The sequence below is a fragment of the Clinocottus analis genome, unplaced genomic scaffold (assembly GCF_023055335.1).
Source record: "Clinocottus analis isolate CAN_PGR_092001 unplaced genomic scaffold, fCliAna1.0.p SCAF_4, whole genome shotgun sequence".
Lineage (NCBI taxonomy): Eukaryota > Metazoa > Chordata > Actinopteri > Perciformes > Cottidae > Clinocottus > Clinocottus analis.
In genome coordinates, this window is record NW_027176153.1 from 21,994,565 (window position 1) to 22,016,714 (window position 22,150).

The 22,150-nt window shown below is 41.6% G+C and overlaps 1 protein-coding gene across 2 annotated transcripts; it reads left to right on the plus strand.

Annotated features, from left to right (window-relative positions):
* The first annotated feature begins 692 nt into the window (after nucleotides 1-692).
* On the plus strand, nucleotides 693-22,145 carry pkig (protein kinase (cAMP-dependent, catalytic) inhibitor gamma). Of its 2 annotated transcripts, none has more exons than XM_068597906.1 (3): nucleotides 693-976; nucleotides 20,146-20,339; nucleotides 21,457-22,144. In XM_068597906.1, the coding sequence occupies exons 2-3, from the start codon at nucleotides 20,177-20,179 to the stop codon at nucleotides 21,537-21,539; spliced, it is 246 nt and encodes an 81-aa protein (XP_068454007.1). In that variant the 5' UTR covers nucleotides 693-976; nucleotides 20,146-20,176; the 3' UTR covers nucleotides 21,540-22,144. The 2 variants fall into 2 exon arrangements, with proteins under 2 accessions (XP_068454007.1, XP_068454008.1); XM_068597907.1 differs by lacking the exon at nucleotides 693-976 and adding an exon at nucleotides 19,520-19,644 and having other exon boundaries at nucleotides 21,457-22,145.
* The last annotated feature ends 5 nt before the right edge of the window (nucleotides 22,146-22,150 follow it).

The following is a 22,150-nucleotide window of genomic DNA, read 5'->3' on the forward strand; positions in this document are numbered from 1 at the left end:
TAGCGGTGATCTTTGAGAAACCTGAAAGGTCATTTAACAACGCTTAAATAAAAATCAGAAGACTTGCTGCTTTTTTTTCAATCGTACAATGTTGGAACAAGAAAAACACATTGTGAAGGTATCCCTTTTGGCTCTGGCTATTGTAACGGCAGTTCTCCCTATTTTCTGACTTTTCACAAACCCAAAAAAATGTATAGATCAATTAACAGAGAAAACAATCAGAAGAATAATCCATAATGATGATAATCATATGTAGTCAAAAACTAGATCCATCTCAACCAAATACAGCAGTGACATGCTGTTTTTAAATGCATGCATGAGAAACAACAATCCAATGATACAATATGTAATAGTATGACAGTGGAGGACATTTTCCTGATATTTCTTACCTATGTGCCATTGACTTGACTAGAGTCTGAATACTTCCTGGACCACTTCAACCATCAAAAGAAACATCTGAGGAGTTCCCTAGGAAATCTCATCAGTTGGGTGTCTGCTGGTTTTGATGTGTGTCTAAATAAAGCTCCAGTGACATGAAAGCTACATCGAATCATCCCGGGAAAAAAGGGAAGAACAACAGATAATGTGTAAGTGTTTGATCTTCAGAGTGCAGTGTGGCGTTGTCTCCAGCCCACAGAGGAGTGGGAGCCTCCACAGGCTCGCTCTGATTGGCTCAGACAAGGATAACTCCATTTTGGAAAACAGCTGTTTGAAGACACAACCTTTTCTCGTTGATTGCAGGCGGTACCCTTAGAAAAGCGCCGAGGCTTTTTAACACACACCCAATCACACACACCTGTGATATCCGCGGTGAGTGTATTTTTTGCCCAACTCGCGCGTGCTCCAGTTTGTTTCGGCCCCGGTTCGGCTCGCTTGCTGCGTTTTTTTGTCCGACTGCCAGGAAACTTAACTGGGGGGATCCATGGTGTTACATTTCCATCGTAACAAGTGGATAACAGGAGGCGACCCGACCAAGGTTAGTGGCGGTATATTTCTGATAACACGTATGGCTGGGACACGGCTTTATCTCTGGGTTTCTGTGCATAAGACGGTAAATGTTTGAAGTGGCCAGCCGCCGAGGAGCTGCAGAGTCACGAAGCGAGTTTTTTTTCTTCTCCCTTCCATGATTGTAAAAAAGGCTTCTTTTTTTTTTTTTTTTTTTTACCAGCCAGCACACCGACTGTAACGACAGACAATACATCTTTCTTTGCAGAGCCGTTAGTGTCCACAGTAGCGTTAAACATATTGAATCTGTCAAACGAAGACAATTAATTCACCCCGCGGGAATTGCATTATGAATGTTAATCACATTTTTCCCCTTCGAATCTATGAGGCATTCAAGTGCAATCCATTATGCGAGTGTGTATTGTGTGTGTGTGTGTGCAGTTTTAAAGGACTGGCATTCACGTCCTTCCCACACATTAGCTGCTGCATTCAGGGGAAGCTAATGAGCGCTCGGGTAGCTTTGGGAAGCTCTCATCTCCTCTAAACTGTGCTTTTTTCCCCTTCTCTGTCAATGCATGCATGCATCCAAGCCAAGCCAACCGCCTCCCCTTGGCAAACACTAATCAACTTCGTCTTTCATTTCCGAAGTCGATTAGATAACGAGGCATCGATGAGAGCTGGTTTTCATGCAGTAACCTGTCTGCAGAGGAAAGAGGAAACGTGCCCGTCCTGTTCCTCTGGAGGTGAATCTTGAGAAATGACAGGGCTGGCTGGAGATGGTGCTCTAGAGATTCAGCAGCTGCAGCAGCAGGCGGGGTGGGGGCAGCAGCCGTGGACCCCCTACTTTGCCTGAGTGTTGCTGGGCAAGTGCCAGTGTTACTGGGCATCGACTCTGGTGAAAATAAATACTGGCTTCTTGCCTGCATGTGTTGGTTTGCTTCACAGTCGACTGGCTGGCTGGCAGTAACCAAAAGCATTTTTTTTTCTCCCTGAGCTCAGTCAGTGCACGGTTAACATGTAATCTATTTCAATCTACCAGCAATTCTGATTTGCTTTAAATACCGGTGTTGCACAGTATCACCAGACCAGTGTCAGCGGGCTCGTGGCATGTCTTGACAGGCACAAGCTTTATTTACCGTGATGTGGCATTTCATGGCTCAGAAACTGTTGCACGTCACTTCACATCCTACATTTTGGAAAGAAAAGCAGGCAACTTTGTGAAGTGACAAAGGCAGGGTAATATGTAGGGCTGCAATTATTGATTACATTTCTCTGCTGATCATTTTTGACTAATCTTTTGACTTAATGTTAGAAAATGCGCATCATAATGTCCTAGAGCCCAAAGAGATGATATAAAATAGCTTTTATCAGATCAACACTCTCAAACCTTCTGGTGTTCAGTGTCATAAGTCGAACTAATCTTCATAATGTAGAAGCTGGAACTATGGCATGTTTTTCATTTTTGCTTGAAAAAATGTCTAACCATCAAAGTAGTTGCAGATTATTTTGTAATTAATCTTTTCAGATGTAAAGTAATATGCTTTCCCTTCTGCTTTATTATATTCTTAATCTTTTTGTACATTTTGAGATGAGTTTATACCAATAGCTTTATTGATAAAATGGAAACAACAAATGAACCTCCATGTTTGCACATACTTTCAAGAGCTCCAGCTGAGTGTGAATCTGTCTGGACACATGCCAAATGGCAACATCATTACTGGACATAATTAAAGAGTAAATGCTAGTTTTTGTATTGGCAGTAAAGTCATGTCATGGGGGAATAAAGTCACTTGATTAGTTTGTACAGACTGACATTAGATATGTCTTTTTTTGGCGTGGTTCTGTACTGCCTCATCTCCTCTCTTTGTACCAAGCTAACCAAACATGGCCTGCTCTCCTTCAAAATGGCCAAAGGGGGGTTGGAGAGCAGCCAGAACAGAACGCAGCAATGCAAGAAAACCCACTGCTCCTCGGGAGGACGCACAAGCCCCGCTGCCCTTAGACAGATCCCTGCAGAACCTCCTGTGTTTCAATCATATTTACCGACTCAAAACAAGTCTGCACAGGAAAAAGGAAACAACAGACCACTTACTGTTAAGATTACATGTGCTCATGGTTTAGATATTTTGAAGGTTTGTCCCCCAGAGGCCTTTTTGTGCCATATGCATCATCTAATCTGACGCCAGTCATTCAGAAAGCAGCTAAATCACGAGGAACCAGATCACGCTCGTGCCGTTATCTGCAGTGCTGCATGACCGACGCTCTCGCCAACACCGTTCCCTTCCTGCAACTCCTTCAGTGAATGGAAGTCATATCTGCGCCTGCTGAGGGCTGCCAACAATATGATTACCCTGAGAACATTTGGACCCCTAAATCCTGGTGCTAAGAAGGCTGTATAAAGAATACACGGCGGGGGTGGGTTGGTTACTGTGTTTTTTTTTTTTTCGTAAGTGGTCATCAGATTTTCTTTTCTTGCCAGACAGCTTTCTCTGATCTTCACTTCTCGCACCGCTGAAGGCTGGAACGGCTTTCCTTGTCATGTTGTAGTACGCGTGCGTTATTTCATTACTGGTTTGAGACTACTGCCCTTTTTAAATGGGAATCTGTGGCAGCTGGATTAAACGCTTTTTCTGCAGTGCGGACGGAACAAAAGATGCTTTCGATGGAGAAAAAAAAACACCTTATCTCAGAATTTGTTTATGCGCCTTTTAAAATTTCTTTGAGATTATATCCAGTCTGTCGCCTGCCCAGAGACCTTCCCATGATTCAGATAGCGGGGATCAGAAAACAGTCTGCAGTAACAGTGAGCCAGGGTCAGAACACACTTCTCAGGGTCTATTTTTGTTTGCCTCCATCTGTATAATCACGGGTTTAATGTGTACATATTTTGTGGATGGGGATTTGATGGTTCAACTGTGTTGACCTCCAACCGCATTCTTTGCCTTGTGTGCAGAGGACTTAAGCTCCTCTGTTTTTAGCTCCCTGCCTTCCCCAGGCGGAGAAAATGAGCACCATCACCCCGGCCTTCACTGTGCCATGTCCCAGACAGAAGAGGCGTTCTGATGCACAGAGACGAGAGGCTTTAGGTTATGAGTGACACGATTATTTTCTGTGACTTTTTCTCATTTTGTGTCGGCCGAGCTCCATTTCTCGTTTACGTTTCCTTGAACGTGAGTTCAGTTTATTTATGCACACCATTTTTGAGGTCAGATGTATAAACCACATGTATGCACAGAAACCGCGCACACATCGTTTCCCACACTTTTATTGAGAAAAGACAAGTTGGACTTTATGAAGACTATATGAAATGTACAGCAAGGGACAAAAATATTGTCTCTATTGGTTGGTAGTGTCACTGATATTTCTGCAGTCTCCCCTATAATGTGTAAATATTGTAGAATATCAATTTAAGGTTAATATAAAATAAATACCTTTTTTTTTGGGTATGCAATATTGCCAATCTGTTATTGGAGTCATACTTTTATCATCCTGTTTTAAGGCTCCTTTCATATTCTTTTATTGTGAAGCACTTTTTTTCAAGATTTGATTCCAGCAGTAAATTACATGTGATTGTCCCTTTGACGTTTAATGATGGTAACGTCACAGCCTATGATGGTCCATTGAATGAAATAATGATGCAGGCGCTATAAATAGGCACCGAGTCGCGAGTACCGTCATGTGTGATGATAGCTGACAGGTCTAATGGAGTGGTGGAGCCGGATGAAGTATTGATATGAAAACGGTTGATTAAGGGCACGTCACACCTATTTATGACTGGGGTTGTGCTGGTCTACCACTTTTACTATATACTGAGAATATAGGAAAAGAAACATACGGAGGGGAACAACACCGTCAATACTAAGAGTACCTTTTTTTTGTTTTGTTCTCAGACTACAGTACCTTTTTTTTTTTTTAAAATTTTTTTTATTTTTTATTAGCCACCTGGCTGCACTTCAGCCACAGCAGGGGCAGCAAACCAGGCTGCATGTCTCTACGATGGCCGTCATTGTTTATGCTAATGTTAGTGAGTCAACCTCGTGAGGCACTGCTTTGGTATGTAGAAATATGCATTTCCTGTGACTGACAAAGAGGCCTTCATGGGTTCTGCCCATGCACTTCATGCTTTTCACGACTGTCTTTTCATAAGCTACCAGCTTGGGAGATGTATTTACAATAGCCATGTTTATATTCATGGCCGTTTTGTCTAGAGCTATTGATGCTAGCCGCTTTCATAGGTTTCGATAATGTTTTTTTTTTAAAATTCTATTGTACTCTTGCTAATTTCCCCAGATTACCAATTCTACATTAATACACTTTTTGCACAAATTATTGTAGCTATTAACATCCAAAAGAAATCAGAACCTGTATGGAAAATAGCATTTTAAAATGTCAAAATCCTTTTTGAACATAAAAAGGACTAGAGCTAACTTTCATTCATGATTAATCTGACGATTATATTCTCGGTTAATCCAACCACCAAAAACTTTACGGTGACACAATCAAATGTCTTGTTTTTTTCTGACAAGCAGTCCTAAAGGCTGACATATTCAGTTTGTGAAGAAGTATCCAATCATGTCTGAGAAGCTGCAACTCTCAAATATTTTACACCCGAAAAATGTTTTGCAGTTAATTTTCGGTCTGTTGGATGTGTGCTGCAGCTCTAACTCCGCCCATGTTTCTTTGGCCCATATTTCTGTTTATAGATGACAGCATGAAACTCTAAATACTCAACAGGTGGTTCCAAAACGCTTGTAATTTGTTTCTTTAGAAGAACAGTTGGGAACACTTTATTTTTTTAATTTTTTTTTTTTAGCCACATGCTAGTGGTTGTGACATGCTGAGCTTTCCACAGCAAAAAAAGACATAAAGTTATTCTCCAGGAAGAGTCTGAGAAGTTTTCTTGGAACTTTTTGTACACTGTGAAACTGGGTCACCATTGAAATGTATTGTAACCGCTGTGAATACAAACTGACTCCCAAAACCCGCAGGGAACGAGTGTGAACCCAATGATTTTTGGGTGGAGTAGCACCTAAATGTTGGGTAGATTTAATTCCAACTGAAAATTGGCCACCGGAAATATCATATATATGCTGGCTGACTTAAATGGCCTGCTCATGTTCAGCTTCAACCCTACAGCTACAGGAAAATAGCCGGATATTACATATCCATTTGTCAATTATTTATTCTTTCTACATTTATAAGACCTAAATCTATTTCCTGTTTTAAGGTCCTCTTCAAAGGGGCAGCATGTCTGTTTTTCAGCATTAAGCCAGTTGGTTTGAAAGCCAAATTCTGCCCTCTTACAGCTGGACCGGCTCACAGCGCCAGCATACATTTCACAGATAAGGGTTGAGGTGTTGAATAAACAGGTTTTTTTTATACATTTGGTGAGATTTTTTTAAATCAAGCCTTATTATGTAAATGCATTCCCATCCATGAGGATTGGTTTGGAAGTAAAGTAGATGTGTACTGTTTTCGCCTCGCAAGTCAGTGAAAAGACAATTTGAGTCTCTCTCTCTCTTTTTTTTTTTTTCTTTTTTCATGGCAAAATGCAAATGAGCGTTGATTATTTCAGGTGAAGTGGCCCATTTCAAATTCCATGTGAAGTGATGAGACAGAAACATGCCGGAGGCTAAAAAGGAACGTGACCTTCCCTGTTTGACGGGGGAATCGTAAGCTTGTGATCTGCTTTACGCTTTGATTTGATCCACTTTGGGGAATTCTCACGCTCGGTTTGCTTTAAATGTATTTGATTGTTTTTCAGAGAAGGTTTTCATCCAAATCCCAGAGGAGAAACGATGAGCAATGTTGATAGAAGGTTGCTCACAGGAAGCAGAGAGCACATTGACTGTCATTAAAATACACTTTACAATGATTTTATTAAAAGCACATGCCATTTCCCTTTGTCTCGCTCGGAGAAAAAAAAATCATAAAATGTGCCAATTACTCTCAATTAGACAAATATGTTGTTAAATGAACGCTAAACGGTGACTAAATGGTCAACAGAAGGCTTAAAAAAAGATACAATTTTCATAAAAAACATACATTACATTAAAATGGTGAACGGCGGCCTCGACCTCTTGTGGAGGCAAAGATCACGCCGTGCCCCCAGGGAGTGCCGAGGCGGGTAATGGGGGTCCTACTCGCAATCATGTAGCACATGCCTACACTTATTACTCCATTTTTCATGTAGTGAGCCTCCCGTTCTCACTCCTAACTCTTCAAATACAGCGACCGAGTCAGCTCTGCTTCAGAGATCAAGGCGCAGCAGCCCCCCGTTAGCAGCTGCATGCAACGTGAGACTGGAGTACAGCTACGACGCTTACAACCGGATCATTCCTCAAATAGCTCGTTTACAGGCTAATTTTTAATCCAATGAAAAAGCTCGATCGTCATCAGACGTTAGCTGGTGGGGTTGCGTTCTGACCGGTGCTTGTTTTTTGCCTCTTTTGAGAGCAAGAGAGGATGGTGCAACGGTACGCTGTGTTTGCCAGTCAGCACACAGCAGGATATTGAGGATAATGAACGTTCTTTATCCCCTTTTTTAAAACATCAATTATATATTTTGTATGCCTCTGCCCTGTCAGACGGAGCCGGTGGAAGATATTATGTGTTCGCATGCATCTTGTGAACCCAATGTTTCTGGAGTTCTCTCTTCAGGAAACGTGTATTGCGTACTTCCACTGAGACTCAAAGACGACTTGATTTTGGTGCTCAAAGGTCACTCTGGCCTCGCAAACACCATTTTGTCTTTAACTCCTATCGGCCTTTTTATGTTTGTTTTTTTAAACGAATGTCTGACATTTTTGTGAAACTGCAATTACACTGGTCGGCAGAGGGATACGAGCACGAAGAGGTAGTTCTAGTTTTAACTTGTGTGGTACACTTAATCTAGCTTTGATGGCGCTGAGGTGTTCCTCGCCCGGCAGCAACAGCCCTCAGGTTTCCTTCAAGGACATTTTTAGAATCAAAGTATGCTTTCCTTGGATGTGACATATTTTTTTAAATTATTTTTTTTAGCCGTACGTATTCTAAAAGCTCAATATTTTCAGCTTATGAAATGATTTAATATCTCCCTCCCTTTGAACTGCTCGATTCTGAGGGATATTTTGATGTTGCATGAGCTCTCTGCTCATGTTGTACCGTCTGAATTAAACAGTGGATTATTCCATATTGGATGAGCTGGTAGATTGTTTATGTACTACACAAGAAAAACAAATCCCCAAGTAGATTATGTATTGCGCATATTGTTTTGACGGTATAATGATGGTAAATTTCTTGTATTCTAATCGGTTTAATAGTTTGTTGCAGCCCTTAATGTAGTTAGAAATATCCCCACTTTGACCAGCTATAACAATAAAATACTGCTTATAATATACATTCATCTGTAATCATCTAATCACCGATGTCACTTTTACTTTAATAAGTTAAATGCATCTTCAATGGGATTTTGAATGAAGGGGAATATTTTTACAATACTTTTACTTGATTGAATGATCTGAATACTTTCTCAACTGGTTTGGTGAACACTAGAAAAGGTGTGTGTGTCCCGTATGCCAACATGAGCGATGGTCTCCTTATCTAGGTCTGGATAAAAGTGCAACGTTTGCCTGGGCTCTTTTTTTTTTTTGTGTGTGTGTGTTTGCTCATGGTGGAGGGTTACGGATGTGCCTTTTTATCCCCGTCAACTCAGCAAATCGAATCACATGACGCCCACATCCTCCCAGGCTTGTGGGATTAAAGTGTGATGATGCAGCTGAGTGGCAAACCTCAGACACTCTGTGGCCATCGTAACAGGTGAGAGTGACAAATAATTTTATATGCAGCATAAAGAGCAGCTGTGCTTCGAGGGATCAAATGTAACTGAGCTGTCTTTTGGCGTAATGTTCCTTCTATTCTATGTTTTATTGGAGTGAGAATATTTGGGTTAAATTCTCCAAACGGGTCGTGCAGCGTGGATGAAGCCTGCAACCGAATGCATTCAGTTTAAATTGGCTAAATGGTTGAGTGCCGCAGAGGAGCATGGATTACGATTCTCAAGTTTTCTTTCTTTTTTATTTTGACTGGGCTAGTGAGGGATATTTCCATATTTAAAAAGCGCAGTAAACTGAGAACTCATTCCTTCTCTGCACGCCTCGTCCTCCCTCTTTTTCCTCACGTCATCATGCGTTTGTCTTTCCCTCATCCTCAACTGCTTTCCATCTCATCATCCTCATTACCTCCCTCATCTCGCACTCTCCTCCTCCAAACTAAAGGGTCTTTTTCAACCTCCAGTTGGTGCACAGAGAGCCTGGGAAAAGATAGGGCATAAACAACACGAGCAAACAAACCACCTGCTTCCTTTGCTGAGGTCTCGTGTTGTTAAATGTGTGGCCAGAAATAGAGGCGGGCAACCTTGCAGTAGAATTAGAATAGATAGAACGGACAGTGGGAGGAAATTCAGCAACCAGCATAGCAGTTACCACACGAGTACATCAGCCTCCAGATGTGGAAACTAAGCTTGGTGACAGCTGAGGACTTGTTGGCAGTGGGGCGTGACTCGTGGTTGAAGCTAAAACAATCGGTTAATTTAATTGCTTAGTCGGATAGGAAATGTATCTGCATTATAGATTGTGTTATAGATATAGACTTTTTATTTTACTAAACGTATTAAGACCAACTGCAACCTTGGCGGCTTTCATTGTTAAACTGTTGATGAATTTTCTGTTTCAACTATTCGATTGAGTTATAATTTTCTGAGCTTTACAAGCATACCATAGATAATGTAGGATTGATTTTTAAGCACAAATGTCAAAGATTCTGTAAGCTTCTACAATATTTACTGGTTATCTTTATCATCATATACTGAATATCTTAAAGTTATGGATACAACACAATACTGGAAGACACTTTTGACTGACACTTTATTTTCTGAGAATCAGCAAACCTTCAGTAATGTGTGCTCAAACCAGAGAGCGTTTAGGCTTTTGAGCTTTTCATTCTGAAAAGATGAATTCGGTATTGAAATTTGATTCAGCTGTAAAGAAGACATAAGTCTAAATATCAGTTTCGAGATTTCCGGTTCTTGTAACAAGAACAGGATGAAGATTTAGTTTACACTTTTTTTCACAACAGAATATACAAATTGATTTTACATTAAAGGCTGCAACGAATGCATTTACAGATTATTTTCTAAAAGGACATAGAAGATCATATCAGTCATCTTCAACATCTCAATTCAAACATCTTTCAATCACTTGTTTCTCACCAACGCGCCAAAGTCAAAAGAAATTTATTAAATAATGAAACGGAAAACATTTTTACGTTTGAGGAGCTGAAAGAAATGTTAAATGTGTTTGTTTATATACAACTTTCAAACAAATGGTGCATTTTTAATGTGTCCTTTCGGCTCAGTACTTTTCCAGACACACAGCAGAGTGACACACATCTAAATATTTTCAACTTAGCCGTTGCACCATTTTTAAGAGTTATAACCACGTCAGAGCCTCAACTTACAACATCCCCAGTGCTGCTGCAGACTTAAATTAGTCTGGCTTTAAGTAAACAAGAGAAACGGTTCAAGAGATGTTTTTCTCAAAGAAGATTAATGTGTACGTCACTTAATGGGACGGTTCACCCCAAAATCAAAAATACATATTTGTCCGCTTAACTGTATTGATATTTAACAAAAAAGATTATTCTGGTGTGAGTTGAGTGACGTTTAGAGATGTCGGCCTTCTCCCAAAAATAATGGAGCGAGACGGCAGTGAGCTTCTATGGAAGCCCATTTAAAAAAAAAAATCATTATTCCAACCAAAAAAATGACAAAAAAATCATAATGACCAAAAATAAAATGTGACAAAAAATTCACATCATAAATTCGGCTTTTTTTAAATCTCATTTTGCCTTTTTTTTAATTTTTTTTTTTTTAGTCTTGTGTGACTTTTTTTTTTTTTTTTTTTTTAGTCTTGTGTGACTTTTTTTGTTTTTTTGTCATTTTTTTGGTTGACATTTTGTTGTCATTATGACTTTTTTTTTGCGTGCCGTAAATGGGCTTCCATAGAGCTCAGACGATCAAAGGACCAAAAGAAAATGCATGAAACCTTCAACAGCAATGTTTTTTTGTTTTTTAAGACGTCATGAAGCTAATCCACAGATCTTGCTGCAACTATGGCCGAAAGAAACTCAATCCCGTGCTGACTTCACCCCGGACGCTTTCTGTGTTTTTACCACTCATGTCATAATAAAAATCTGTTTCTGTTGACACTTGTGTATGTGACAACATTCCCCGTGAAGAGTCTCAAGTATGATGAGACTCTCAGCGAACAGTTGCGATGCCATTTGGAGATTGAGATGTGAGAATGTGTTCTTTTTAAATATATTTATGGAAGGGGGGGGGGGAGTGTAATCACGATCTCATTTCAGAGTCCAGTCGAAGCACCTGCTCCTGACTCAGCTGTGAATCATGGGAGGTTGATGAGACTCACACCCGTCCTATTCCCACAGTCGACAAACACAAAGCAGGGGATTCCCTATAGCTGGAGGCAGCGCCTGCTGCTACATCAGACTCATCGTCTCGTATGTCTGGGCTGTCTGGCCACTCGTCTCTGCTGCCTGGAAAAAAAAGCATCGCTTGAGCTTATTTGCTGTGTTTTTTGGACCAGAGGGACACTTGCACAGTAGCGTGCGTCTAACACCTCTGGTAATATAACCTTTACTTCCCTGCAAACATGGATATCTGATCCCCCTCCGTAAATTCAATATTGTGACGCTCTCTCGCCTCAAAATCTGGTATCGATCGACTCGGCTGTTGCTAAGTGAGCTGTGCTAACAAAAGGGAACATGGTCTGTGGTAGAAATAATGTCTGTCTCTTCAGTGTTTATCATGCTCTCCTGCCATCTGTTTGAGACGATGTAGACTTGGTGGATTAACAAAATCAGGCGTTTTGGGTTCCAGGTTTTTGTTGGGAGGAGCGTTTTGCTTTTTATTCAAACACTTGCATACATGTGGTGGTCGAATGTTTTCAGCATTTGTCAGCGTTTCTTTTCAACGGCGGTGACGGGCGTCAGTTGCGTAAACTGGAAGTTGTTGAGGACTTCCTGTGCAGCAGTCAGTCATGTGAATGTGGTGTGGTCATCTGGGTGGAATCAGTTGCTGACGTCTTTGATATTTTGAAAGAATAATTGGACCCTTTTTTTTTTTGAAAATATGTATATTCTGTTTCTTCGCCCATTAAGATGGATACCCCACTTCATCTTTCTGTTTAACATGATGAGTCGTCACTGAAGCGTCCAAGCAACCAGCGTTCATTTCTAGGAAGTTGCACAGCACCCGACCAAGAAAGTCCAGTGTAACTAAGAGCAGCAGCCAGTCAGGCTGAAGCCCTTCAGAGGCGTGTTCAGGAACGTTTCAATGGGAGGTGGCGCATTTTTATTTATTTTTTTAAAGTGAGCAATGTGTTGAGCGGCTCATTGACGTCACGTTGCTTCTCTTTGCTGACGTCTTTTGCATGACTTTGTGGTTGTTTTGCATCTTTGTGGCTGTGTCGTTTCTCTATACGGGCTTTTTTTTTTTTGTTTCCGTGGTGGTTTTGCATCTCAGCAAAGTCACACATGTCCAGATCAGGCTTCTTAAGCAGAGAGGTTTTATCACTGCGGAAATGTGTTGCTTTTTTTTTTTTTTTTTTTTTTTTGGGATAGGGGCACTAAATGCTGAATTAAGAGTTTCATTGGAACTGGGTCTGGTGCACATGTGGGCGACCATAATTCTGTTAATAGTGACACCAATTCTATTTATTCTAAATGTCATACTGGCAGCTCACACAACGGTATTGGTCGCAACAATTGATCGTTTTGTGTTTCTAATACTAGATCTAATGGTATCACTTTTAGCAATAGTAACAGCTCCAAGCGACATCCACGGTGTGATCGTGCGAGCCTGCGTTTAGCTTTGTTTTACTACGACTGTGGTGGATATCGAGCAACAGTAAATCTTGCTGATGGGTGGATGGATTGCTGTTTAATTGCGGCCCACCTCGCACATTGATCCTCCTCACCTGGAGAACAAAGTCAAGACTTTTTTCACATTTCACTTGACCACAAAGGTTGCCTGTAAAGTGTGTAATAGATTTTTCTGACCACTGGGGTTCATGTTGCCTGAGTACCTCGTTTCATCTCTGACCTTCTCATCCACTAGGAGACAATTGTAGCCTGAAGTTTCTCAGGCAGGGAGCAGATAGTCGATCCTTACTTCTGGTGAACAAAACAAAGAATGATCCTGATGTTTTAAAGTCATCAACACGGTGAAAAAATGTTATTTGATTTTCATCTTCATACTGCACATTATAGCAACAATTGGATAATTTAAGACAGTCATTGTGATAAATTAGTCATTATTTAAACAATCTTTTAAAGGGTTGGTATAGCATTTTGTGGGGATCTATTCACAGAAATGTAATATAACTACATTACAACTCTTGAGTGTGATCACTTGAAACAGAGAATTATGTATTTGTTAACCTAGAATGAACAATGTCCACCTTGTTGCAAAGCCATTATACGGTAGCCCAGAACGGACAAACTAAACACTCGAGAGGGCGTTTTTACGTATGTTACCGCCACTGTCGTTGTCCCGCCCGCTTGAGAAACGGCAGTAACATGAGCCGCAGTGCACCGTGGTAGCCCACAAGCAGCCGCAGACTAACTTCCATTGCTCTTAAAGCAGTGTTATGGTGAGGATGGCCTGAGTGAGGCAAACGCCCTTACGGTGGTGTTGCGCTCAACAGTGCTGCAGTCTTGGAAAGAGAGGCGTTAAACACAAGGTCCCTTAAAGAAAATGTCACTGTTGCTTCTCAAATCTGTTTTTATGATGGTAAACTGGAGATATGTGGGTTTTCTTGATATAGTGCCACATTGCAACAGAGGTAATCTCATGATACTTTTCATATTGAGCAGGTTTAATAATCGCAGCTGTAGTACATTTTGGCGACACCATTCTTTACTCGTGCATTAAGTTGTCTATTTTCATATACATTTTTCAGGACATTGTGGTTTAAAGGGAATTATCAGTTATGCTATGTCTAACATTTCCAGCATCTGTCCTTTTTAGAAGAAACTGTTTTACAACAGTGAAGTACAGCTCAAGTGACTAGTCAATCAACTGTAAATTAATAAGCAGCTACTTGTATAATTGATTCATCTCAGGGGATGGAGGAAGTAGGACCCAAATGCCGTAGAACAGTTGAAGGAATATTTAATTCAAACGAAGGATTCTCTAAAACAGACCAGGAAACAAAGACAAGGACCAGGGACAGGAAACACCGTATGAACAGACAAGGAGACAGGAGACAAACGGTGTTTAAATACAAGAGGTAACGAGACACAGGTGGACACAATGAGGGCAGCACAGGTGCAGGGAATACACAATCAGGAACCAGGTAGACAATCACACAGTCACCAGGGCGGGAAGTGCAGAGACAGAGGACACAAGACTACAAAATACAACCTGGAACGGAAAACTACAAATCATGACAATTCATCTTTTCAGTCTTTTTTTTTTCTGCTTTTCTCATTTAATTTCTTTGTAAACGTTGTAATTGAATAATGAACAGAAAAAACATTTGAAGACTTAAGTCCTCAGGCTTTGGGAAGTGGGTTCTTCTTCCTCACTGACATTTTACAAACTAAAATGTTCTCTAAAATGCTCCGACTCATGAAGCGGGGGGACGCGCCTCTCTAGCTGGCCCTCGTCTAAATGCCTGCTAAGATCATCTGTCCAAGCTTGATAGATTTTTGATTTACTTGTAGCTTTCTGAAGATGCTTTCGGCAGGTCCTTTTGTTTTATTCATTAGTTCACTGAAGACGTTTCCACACAGCGGCTGATGCTAATGGCCTCGGTCAGGCTTCTTATCTCCTGTTCCTCGGCTGATTCATAATGCCTCCAGGCACCGGAGCTCAGTGCGCTCATTTAGGATGGCAATTACGCGAGAGTGGCAGCGATCATTCTCAGTATCTCCGCTCAGTGAGGAGGGAGATACCAAATTGCATTGAGTTTCCCAGCGTTATCTGTGATAATTACGCATGTCTGACAGAGAAGATGGGGACTTCTACTGTGAGAGCGAGGTGGTGACAACCTCTTTTGTAGTTGAGATTTGTGTGTGCTAGTCTACCCAGCAGGGAAAGTTTTCACAATCTGTTTTTTTAATGGCCGAAAAGCTGACGAGCAAAAGCTAGCAAGTTGCAATGTTTACGTCACTAGAGGAAATTAGGGGTTTCACACCAAAGCCCCCGGGTCCCATGGGAAGAGGAAGGATATAGGGCAAACGTATACACCAGAGCTGAACAGGCGAGGCTTTTATTTATTTATGAAAGGAAGACCGGAGACCGACAACAATGCTAATCCCGACGAGGAAATACAGCTCCCTTGTGTTTGAAGTGGGCTGGTTGTCAACCGAGCAGCTGCTGACATCATGTGAACAGACAGTGCCCAGACCCCATTCGTCAAGGGCTGAGAGGCGGCGAGCGAGAGGGCAGAAGAGCGAAGGGTCACAAGCGTTATGGCAGTCGCACTCTGTAGCACTTAGCTCTGGAGGGTGAAGGGATTTGACTTGGGCCGAAAGCAGTCCGGCTCTGCTCGTAAGGCACCTGAGAGCAGATGGCAGTGGCTCTGACTTTGGTAAGATAATGCAGTTTGTTAACGTTTGCTTCATCTTCTGCTTCATCGTTGGACCATGAGAATTGTAAAAAAAACAACTGGGACTTGATTGTCTGTTTTGTACATCAAGCTAATGTGGAAAGCAATTTCCTCAATTAGGACGCAGTTTTATTGGAGCTGTAATGGTTAATTAAATTAGTAGAAAATGAGTGACAACTATTTCAAATCATTCTAAGTCACATGGACCTACATTGGTTACAGATCCTCAAATGTTCGATTTAATGATGCAAGACAGAAAAGCATGCAATCCTCACATCTTTTGGGTTTTGAACCATTTCAAGATGTTGACTGTGATCAAAGTACAATATCCCAAATCTCAGGCACAGCCTGACAAACAAAATCCAATAAATCTTTGCTTGAAAGGCCGAGACCAGTAAATGTTTGGTATTCACGCTTACTAAAAAATAACGTGGTTATTGTTTTACATTTTCTCGGATGTTTGAAGGACGGATTGATAACTATAATCGTGACTATTTTTGTCAACTCGATCAACTGCTTTTATGTTGGATGAGATTAAGTATTTAGGGTTAAAAAAAAAAATGCCAGTGGAAAAGTTTAGTTGCTAGGAGAAGCACGAAGGCTTCTTTTTTTTTTTTTGCCTCGTCAATAAATGCAGCAGAGTTGGTTGTTGGACATGAAATGGGTTGTGTAGTCGGCCCTAATGGAATCAGCAAAGAGTTCTCGCCGGTCTTTTGTGTGGGTTATGGCAGATAATGTGAGTTTATTACACACATATCAGGCTTAAAAGGCTCCGGCGGGATGCTCGTGAGCCTGCCTCTCTAATGGGCCCCGGTGTAAGTGGCTATGCTGATTCATACACCCTCAGTGATCTCAAAGGCTTCTTTCCTAGCATCGACACGCCAAAACCTCTCCTGCTGCACGTCTCCTGGCCCACTGCGGTCACATGTTCCAACTGTCATGAAGGAAACCTTTCCTACACAATGAGGTTATAGTGCTGTTTTTTTGCATCGATATGACAATGCAGCTCCTTTACCTCGGCTTGAAGGGAATTATCATAATTAAAAGTTCTTTAAATAACTTTCATAGAGAAAATACCCAATGATTGAGGCAAAGTAGAGTTCATCAGCTGAGCTGCAGCGCTTTTTTTTTTTTTTTTTCCCCTTAGAGGATTGAGCTGTTATTGTGTTGTGAAAATGCACACCTGTGACATTTGTATTGTGGTCGTGTTTCCAACTGTGGCTGTTTGGAGTTTCCCTTCTGTATGCAAACCCTGGCCTTTTAACAAAGGGCCCTTTACTATTTAACCTTGGACACACACTTAAAGAGAGCTGCATTCATCATCTGCAGTCATCATTTCAATGTGTTGTGAGATGCTATTGAGACTTGGGTGACAAAGTTGTGAAAGATGCGAGGCCGGCATCTATAGGTCAAATATATTACACATACAATATGTCCTCTGAGAGGTCATATATCATACATAGATACACATTTAGAGTTTAAGTGCAAACATAACTAATCATTTGAGTCACTCATCAAGAAAAGAGGATGTTCAAATGTGCTGATTTATTCATTTCTTTACTATATTCATTTCTTTACTATTCTGTTTAATTTGTATCATTTAACTAATACATTTTAGATTTTGATTATTAGTTGGACGGAACAAGATGTTTGGCATCCCTTACTAAACAGGTTTTCACTATTTTCTTGACATTTTACAGTATAGACTAAACGATTTCTCGACCCAGATTCATAAAAATAGAATTTTCTTGTTTCAACCGTAGACGGAGTGCATCATTATTCTTTTATTCACCTCAATAAACAAGAGATTAAATTCCTTCAGTGACAATAAATGTCATTCTCTGCCGCCAAGACACTTTACATGTTCATTTGAATAACTCAAATCGCAGCACAACTTGTGCTGCTTCGGTCGTCAGTCAACGCTACAACTTCAACAACAACTTCCTCATCACGGTGTGATTTCTGGATATTGGGGGATGAAAGGATTTTAAAATGCAGCGCTATTAAACGGCACGTGCAGGAGGAGTCATCATAGTAATCATCATCATCCCTCCATGGAAACCTGTTAATGAGCTCACGGTAGGACTCGATCCACATGCTCAGGCAAGCCGACTAATTAAACAAATGGCAATTAGATGGGCTCCTGCTAACGGAGAACAAAAAGGCAATAATAAAACAGACAAATTCATTGCCGAGCTAAATAAACACTCAGTGCTTGTTGTTGGTTTAAACAGTCTTCCACTCTCTTTAGAACATGCGTTTATTAGTAAGCCTAACCTAATTTTCATATCGTTGAGAGCAATTTAAAGGAAGGTCTAAGGTTTTCATAATGGTCCAATCTACTCTTTAAGCTAAGCTAAGTTAGCCTGCTGCTGGCAGTAAATGGGGGATAAATAAAGTCATTATCTATCCAGGGAAATTCAGGTTCCTACTCAGCGTACAGACATAGTGAGTTGTCAATCTTATCATCTAACTCTGACATTTTGGGAAACTTACTCATTTGCTTTCTTACAAAGTTTCCCTCTTAATACATCTCGGTGACTACAGCATGTTGGTTAACGTCGTCTCGTGCTCGGCATCGCTTGCAAATTGATGCAAATGGTGTTGCGTGATGCTCGCACCGTATCTGCACATTTCCTCACATTATCTGCATGTTTGAGTTGGAAGGACCAAACTGTGTTGAATTGCAGCACTATGCAGCTTATTATGAAACCAAACTGATTCAACACTCTATAGCACATTTACAACCATGAAACATCTTAATGAAGTGGCGTAAAATATTGCTTTTCACTGGTTAAAATACAAACAAGATAAACATGTGGTTATTCAATACTACGTTGACTACAAAGAGTTTAATTTATTGCGATGGCAAAGTTTCTCAGAAAACATTGCAGTTGAGAGATTTTCCTGGGATTGCTCGACGCTAACAAGTGAGTCTCAGGTGTTTGAACTGAAGGTTGATGAAAAGGAGGTGCTGCAGGTGTGACCATGAACCTGTGAGACGCTGGCGTCCTGAGGCGATTTGGCATCGCTGATGACTGTACTGTCTGGCGCTCTCTACCAGGAGGTCGCGCCACCGTCTCTGCAGTCAGGAATACAGAGCGGCGCTTGTGTTTAGTGGACGAACTCTGGGGGGAAATGCCAGCAGCCCAGAACTCAGTGACATTTCCTGAGCTACCATCTTACCTACAGAGTTTGCCCTTCTCAGCAAATTACACATTCCCCAAACGGCGTAGTCTGCGTGGCTGGTGACCTCTCGGAACGACCCTGGGTGGCTTCCTGTTTGGCAGGGCGCTCGCATACTGTACACAAGCAAGAAACAAACAACTTCGGGACCATTTTAGGCAATGCAAAAAATGTGAGCGAAAGAGTTTGGGAGCAGGCCGGCCCTGGGTGGGAGTGTCTGTGTCCGCCAGCTCGTTTTTATTCCCCTCTTGTTCCCTTTCAGGACTCAAACACCCCCTCCCTGAAGTGTCTTAAAGATCTGTAGCTTAGCTGCTCAGCTGTTCTGTCGTGTTGCATGCTTTATTAGAGGGTATGTGTGTAGCTATAATGTAGTCAGTCATGCACAGCAGTGAGGTCTGTGGGAGGATGTTCAGGGACTGAAGCTGGAGAAGAGGAACTGAAGCTGGAGAAGAGGAACAGCTGTTGACGGCGTCTCTTAAGTTTCTTTCTCCTTTTCTTTCTTTGGACGACTTCCCACTGCTACTTTTTTCTATTCTTTCTATCGTTTCTTTTCTGGAGCGATCTTATTTTGTGTCCTCGCTCTCTCTGAGGAGTTACCAGCTGTATAGTGTTTTAGCGGTTGGCAGGATCCATGACCTAGTTAAATATGGACTGGGAACAGGAAACAAGAGGAATGAATGGCTAGTGAGAGCGCTACTTACTGTTTTTTAGCTGGGCCCTTTTTTAGCCACGCCTTGGCTTTTCCTTTTTAATGGTTTCAAGCTGTTTTTACTTTTTCTATATTTATTGATCAGTACTCTTTACAGCAACCCACTCCGTTCCCCCGCTGAATACATGCTGTGTAAGTACTTTAAGGACAGATAAATGGACTCTAGTAGAAAGCTATGACTGTGCAAGTGAGAGATTGTGCAGCTTTTTTCTTTTTTCCTGATGTAATTTGGAAAGCTTATTAGCAGAGATGCCGGTAGTGCCATTATTTGCTGTGCAGAAATAGGAATTATTAACACCGCCATTCTTCTTTTATTAATACTCTCCCGGCTGCTGTTGGCCTTTCAGGTGGTGGGAGTGCTTCCGAAGTACCCTGTTTCTATCCACTCTCTCACTCTGCATTGGTCATCCTCATTTGCCCCTGAAATAGCACGGTAATACATACATTTGCTGAAATCTTTAGCCGGCATCCCTGCGTCACATCCACAAGACACAGCGACGAGTCCTCCACCGGGTCCTGCAGACCACTGAAGGAAGACAGCCGGGGTGATTTATTTGCTTTCTGCGTCAATACCAGACATCTGACATCCCACTCCCCTCCCTCCCTCCTCTTCCTCTCCTCTCTTCTTGGCAGGTGTAATGAGAGAGCTGGTCATGGGCAGATAATGGACCCGGGGGCGCCGTCTTACTCTGAGTTCATCAACTGTGATCGCACAGGCCGCAGGAACGCAGTACCTGACATCGCAGGGGAAGGAGAAGGAGGAGAAGGAGCAGCCAGCACAAGTGGACTCACTAAAGATTTGGCAGAGATGGCCCTGAAGGCTGCAGGTCAGTGAACCCGCACCTGAATGCATGCGTAACACAGCGTGAGATGCTTTTGGACGGGTCCGTATGTGCCGGCAAAGTCGAGGTCTGATGTGTTCGGAGAGTTGCTAATGAATTATGGATGGCTGGATGATTTAGTATCATACATTACCACTACTATAGGGACCAGGCTGGACTCTATTCTGTTAAAACTTGTCTGTTTAGCATCTTTTGCGCTACCCTCATTCACACTGAAGTGTCATTACCTACTGTGTTCTATTGTATTGTCTATTTTAATGTTGCGTCTATTGTAATTTCAATATTCTAACGTTTTTTTATGCATTACGTGTGTGAAATGTGTAGGATAATGCAGCCAGATATGTGATTTTTAAAAAAAATATCAATGTAGCCACTCTACACCCAGGATAAGTCTCATGTCTCAATGGTAACAATCAGTTATACCTGATAACAAGTGGCACCAAATGACTAAAGAGGAAAACGTAGCTCATAAAAAAAATCTGTTCGTCGGCGTAACTTTTTGTTTAATGAGGTTGCCACGTTTTCTAGTATGGAAAAAAATTAAATTTACCCAGACTTCATGACATTCATCCTGCTGAAGAACTAGACCCGCTCAGTCCGTGTCTTAGTGCACCGACACCTCTCATCTCAAACAGGTGGTGCTGCTCAGCTTGCGGTCGCCATGAGATCCTGTGGTTTTGCTTCGTAGCCTGTTAAATGAGTCATACAGGACGCACGATGACTGATGGTCCCTGCTTCCTCTCAGCAGTGTCAAGTTGTGCCAGTCTGACCTTTTTTGTTACATTCTTATTCCTGCAGACTTTTAATTCAAAGATAAGTTTCCCATGACATATCCAATCTGATTGCTATACATCTACAGTAAGTGCTCTAACCCCAGTCAGCTGGGAAGCATCAAGTTTGGCAATGATCTCATCTCATGCTTGACACTTGTTACAGGAAGTTGTAGTTCCTTTTTCTGAATTTATCTTTATATTTTTTTTTCTTTCTGGAGCCTGAGGGCCGATTTATTGCCTGCTGTTAGGAATGCCAAACCAACTTGATAATATAAACACATGACTGTTCTCTTAAACTATGTGTTTTTTTTGCATATTGTTTCCTCCAGAAGGAGAAGCGGGGGCCTCTCCAGCCCCTGAGGCTGAGGGCTCCACCAGCCAAGATGCCAAGGGAGGTGAAGGCCCGTCCTAAACTCGGCCAGAGACCAGAAGGACGGCAGAGCCAAGCAGTGAAAAGTGGACGGAAAGCTAGTGAATGTGGAGCGACACGGAGTAAGAATAGAGAGTATATATTGGTTGTCCTAACTGGACTCGGGGACACCTTTGCTCACTGCCAGCCTGTTTGGAGCTTCAGCGGGCCCAAATGTTGGCCTTTTTTTTTTTTTGGGGGATCAGATTGTAAGACGCGGAGCAGAACTGACAATTTGAGATGCTGCTCTTGTGCTTCACTCTCCGCTAGTCATTTATATTCCTGACCGGACAAGAAAGCACAGAAAGTTTGGATTCGCGTCTGTGGAGATGAACCGAGCTGAACAGAATTCCTTTACGACACTCAAAACATTGTTCCAGCCCAGTGTGGCGCTGTGTCATGGACGAGCATATTCATAATCATGCGTTAGTCTTTTTTTTTTTTCGATGTATGCCTGTTCGTGACCCTCCCCTTTGTCCGCGTCTTTTTTTTTTTTTTAGTAACAAAACGGTCTCCATTATACTGTCGTGTACGGACTTCATATTTATTGCTTAATGTTCAGTGATAACTTTGTGATAGCGAATTTCTTTCTGTAATAAAATACTTATGAATTA